This window comes from Abrus precatorius, unplaced genomic scaffold (genome assembly GCF_003935025.1).
Source record: "Abrus precatorius isolate BTA unplaced genomic scaffold, Abrus_2018 Scaffold11, whole genome shotgun sequence".
Classification (NCBI taxonomy): domain Eukaryota; kingdom Viridiplantae; phylum Streptophyta; class Magnoliopsida; order Fabales; family Fabaceae; genus Abrus; species Abrus precatorius.
Genome location: NW_020874303.1, coordinates 7821011 through 7825199, shown reverse-complemented (window position 1 = coordinate 7825199; position 4189 = coordinate 7821011). Strand labels below are relative to the sequence as shown.

The 4189-nt window shown below is 36.0% G+C and overlaps 1 protein-coding gene across 1 annotated transcript; it reads right to left on the bottom strand.

Moving 5' to 3' along the window:
- Positions 1-320: 320 nt before the first annotated feature.
- On the bottom strand, positions 321-3897 carry LOC113853949 (phosphoglycerate kinase, cytosolic). The gene is made up of 7 exons (XM_027484689.1): positions 3680-3897; positions 3385-3590; positions 2670-2747; positions 2305-2565; positions 1903-2220; positions 1462-1620; positions 321-895 (listed from the first exon to the last, which is right to left on the bottom strand). The coding sequence occupies exons 2-7, from the start codon at positions 3577-3579 to the stop codon at positions 701-703; spliced, it is 1206 nt and encodes a 401-aa protein (XP_027340490.1). The 5' UTR covers positions 3580-3590; positions 3680-3897; the 3' UTR covers positions 321-700.
- Positions 3898-4189: the final 292 nt, after the last annotated feature.

Sequence of the window (4189 nt, the reverse complement as noted above, 5' to 3'; positions counted from 1 at the left end):
ATTTTGATGCGTGTCAAAAAACATACAATAAATAAATAGTATTTTTTTTAATTAAAAATTACATCGTTAAAGACCTATTTAGTGAACAAAATATGATAACTTATATCTTATCTTACTTTTTATTCCCACAAAGATTACAAATTTAATCATTTTTATCTTATTTATTTTTAATCTAAGCCTCTGCACAAGATAAAATTTACACTATAAACTTATAATATTGCATTAGTTATATAAATACTAAAAATAAGATGAAATATAAAATGTTATCGTGGTCTAAGTAAATACAGCCTGATCCTGATCCTAATGTTAGATATGCTGCACTTACACTACAATTTTATTGGTTTGTAACACAAGTATAAAAAGTAACTCATGTCTAGCCGAGTGAATACACTTGCACATTAATATTTCTCCGATTCTTTAACCACTAAGGAAACCATCAAATCAAAACACTTGGGAAATTAATAAGATAATTGGTCGCCGAGAAAACCAAAGGAACAAAACTAAATAAGCAAACTCCTTTTGAAAGTAACATTGTTCAAGTAACAACTTGCTCAATGGATGCCACAAAAACCTCTTATTTAGAAACCTATCCTATATTAAGCCTCTACAAAATGTACCTCAATCCAACGTTGGTTGAAACCCAACCATAATAATAATAAAAAGGCACAAACTACAAAGGAATGGGCCACCTCATGTTAGCTCATGCATCATCAAGAGCAAGTACACCAGGGAGTTGCTTCCCTTCAAGAAGCTCTAAACTGGCACCACCACCAGTGGAGATGTGGCTCATCTTCTCTGCCAGTCCAGCCTTCTCAACAGCAGCAACAGAGTCACCTCCTCCAATGATTGTGGTTACTCCCTTCCCACTCAGCTCTGCCAGTTTCTTCGCTATAGCCTGTGTCCACAAATGCTCATGGGTTACAAGTGATTCTAAGTTTATAAGAATAACTTAATTATTCTCATAAACTCTTGTCAGCTTACTTCTATAATTATCGAGTATAATATTATTTCTAAATAAAATAGCTACACATGAACCAAGTACTACAAATTCTCATCCTATACTAGTCCAATATTGAATGAGTGAAAAGGAAAGAGTTGAAGCTTGTCAGTGTAGATTATAAGCTCTTCTATAAAGTCGGTGTAAATGACAAGTAAAAGATAATCTTTTATGCACAAGTTCCTTTCTGTCCCGCATTGAACAAATTAAAAGGAAAGAGACTGGGTTCCGATTATAAATTGAAAACCAAATGATTAGTGGAATAAAAGTTATAATTTTCTTTTCAGGTTTGACCTGTGAACCATGCCCCAATTCTGAGAACTCGAGTAGGTGTGACCAGGCTTATGAATGATCCAAATTAACAAAAGAAATAAATGAATTGACACTACTATACTGAAACAGCCTTGCAATATCTTAAAAAAAATGATGGATGATTCACTGGTTGAACTTTGAATCACTCATACCTCAGTTCCTGCTGCAAACTTTTCAAACTCAAAAACACCCATTGGTCCATTCCAAATGATGGTCTGAGTTGAATCCAATGATTCGCTAAATGTTTTAATTGCATCAGGTCCAATATCCAATCCCATCCATCCATCTGGGATGCTTGATGCTTGCACAACCTGAGAACATATAAACAAAGTTCAAGTCGCATATGAAACACTACTGTAAGAACATGATCATATAGTTATGAAAGAGTGATTTCAATATTTCTCTAACTCAAAAACGGAGAAAAATTGTTGGTGGATCCATAGAACTCCCTAGATTCGATGTTTAACAAACCCCCCATGATTGAACATTTGTTTAAAAAAAGAATAGTCCTCTGAAGAGAAAGGAAGGGGAGTGTAAATACTAAAGGCCACATTATCACAATACTAAACCCAACTCTCACAAAATGCCAGTACCTTGCTGTTAGCATCAGCAGCAAACTTGTCTGCAATGACCACATCAGTTGGAAGCAATAGAGAAACCCCTTTAGCCTTGGCCTTTTGGAGAAGTGTAGTTGCAAGGTCAAGCCTATCTTCCTCCACAAGAGATGACCCAATTGAATAACCCTGAGCCTTGTAAAAGGTATAGATCATCCCTCCACCAAGCAATAGAACATTAACCTTCTCCAACAAGGATTCAATAACACCAATCTTGGTAGACACCTTTGACCCACCAACAATAGCAGCAAATGGTCTCTTGGGGTTAGCCACAGCTCCAACAAGATAATCAAGCTCCTGAAACAATTAAACAAATGACAGATCAATCAACCACATAAATTACCCAACATATAATGGAGCTTAAAATTACTTTCTTCATACCTTCTGCATAAGGAATCCTGCAACAGAGGGCTTCAAGTATTTAGCCACTCCTTCTGTAGATGCATGAGCTCTGTGGGCAGTGCCAAATGCATCATTCACGTAGAGATCAGCAAGAGAAGCCAGCTTCTTAGCAAATTCAGGGTCATTCTTCTCTTCCTCTTTGTAAAACCTCACATTCTCCAAAAGCAAAACACCACCTTCTGGAAGTTGTGCAACCAACTTCTCAACTTCCTCCCCAATACAGTCATTTGCCATCTTAACCTATAATCACGAAAGTGACAAGATAAACAAACAGTAAATCCTGCAAACAAAGGGGGTGGGGTGAAGGGAATGCCAAACAAAACAAAACAGTTTAGAAGGAGCACCTCAATTCCAAGAAGTTGAGAAAGCCTTGGCACCAGAGGCTTCAAACTGTACTTAGGTGTTACACCTTTTGGACGACCCTGAAAAACAGCACACAGTCAAATCATTTTCCAAATCACTACCATTCAGAATCACATCACACTTTTCTGACATTCATGGTCTCTTAACTCTTTAACAATACATCCAAAAGAAGAAATAAAATTAAACTAATATGATAACCCCATAACTATGTTAGATATGGAAACATTCAGATTGATATGCTTCAGGGATCTCATTTAAAAATCTGAATTAAAACCCCAAAAAACTAACTTAATACAAAAACACTTCACCACAAATTGGGATCAATGCCAATCAAACTTAAAGCCATAAAAATTACTTCTTTTCATGAGGCGAAAAAAGAATTTCCCATGTTAAGTGCGACAAAATGGACGAAAACAAATATAGTAAGAGCCATCATTATCTGTGTAGTTACATCAGTTTGCTTTGTGCCTATCAGATTCAAATCCTAGAAAACAAAGTTAACAGTGAAGGACATTGCTTTCCCAATACTATAAAAACACAAACACACACACACACAACAATAACCAATCCAATTAAAACTCAAATTAGAAAGCGCAAATCCAACAAAAACAAAAGCCCATATTCCAAATCATTCATAAACAAAAACAACTCATACTCAGATTCCAAAAACAGAAGAAATGAAAATAGAAAACATACCAAATGGCTAGAAAGGATGACTTTGGCACCATAACCAGTCAAGTACTTGATAGTGGGAACAGCAGCACGAATTCTAGTGTCATCGGTGATGTTAAAGTTATCATCCAAAGGAACGTTTAGATCAACCCTCACAAACACCCTCTTCCCCTTCAAATCACCCTCCTTCAATGTTCCCACGCTCCTCTTCGTCGCCATTTCTCACAAATCTGAATCAAATCAAATCAAAACGAAAAAAAGTATCAATACCCAACAAACGAAACAAGGCAAAGATTCAAACTTTGGTGGCGAAACTCACAACGGGTTTGGTGGAAATCTCAGTGTGGTGTTAGAGATCGGGTTCGGACGACGATATTGCGAGAACGTTCTAGAAGATTTATAAAGAGAAATGGCTTGGGATTCCTGGTGGCACTCGTGCGTACGGCACGTGTGAAGGGGGTTTGTGTTCTTTTAACGTGTTTGGGAACCCTTTCTCTGCGTGGCACGGTGGGCGCAGAGAACTAGAATCTGTGGACCAGAACAAGTATTAGCCAAACATGGCTCATTTTTAAACGCCCAACGTTTTAGGTCCATAGTTTTTTACTTTATGAATTTTGACACTTCTAAAGAAAAGAAAGAAAGTATCGAATTATAAATGTTATTATAAAAATTAACAGTTCAAATTATGGTCAAATTTGCCAACATGAATTATAACTTATTGAAAGAATTTTATTGTTTTCAATTAATGAATAAATATAATTTCATTTTTTAAGCATATTTCATTTTACAAAAGTCAAATTCTACTTTCACAATTTAGAACTGGATTATT

Coding starts and splice junctions, on each gene's coding strand:
- LOC113853949 (XM_027484689.1), bottom strand. CDS start 3,579: ATGGCGACGAAGAGGAGCGTGGGAACATTGAAGGAGGGTGATTTGAAG. Junction 2,566..2,669: donor CTCAACTTCTTGGAATTGAG/GTGCTCCTTCTA, acceptor TCGTGATTATAG/GTTAAGATGGCAAATGACTG. Junction 896..1,461: donor AGTTTGCAGCAGGAACTGAG/GTATGAGTGATT, acceptor TTGTGGACACAG/GCTATAGCGAAGAAACTGGC.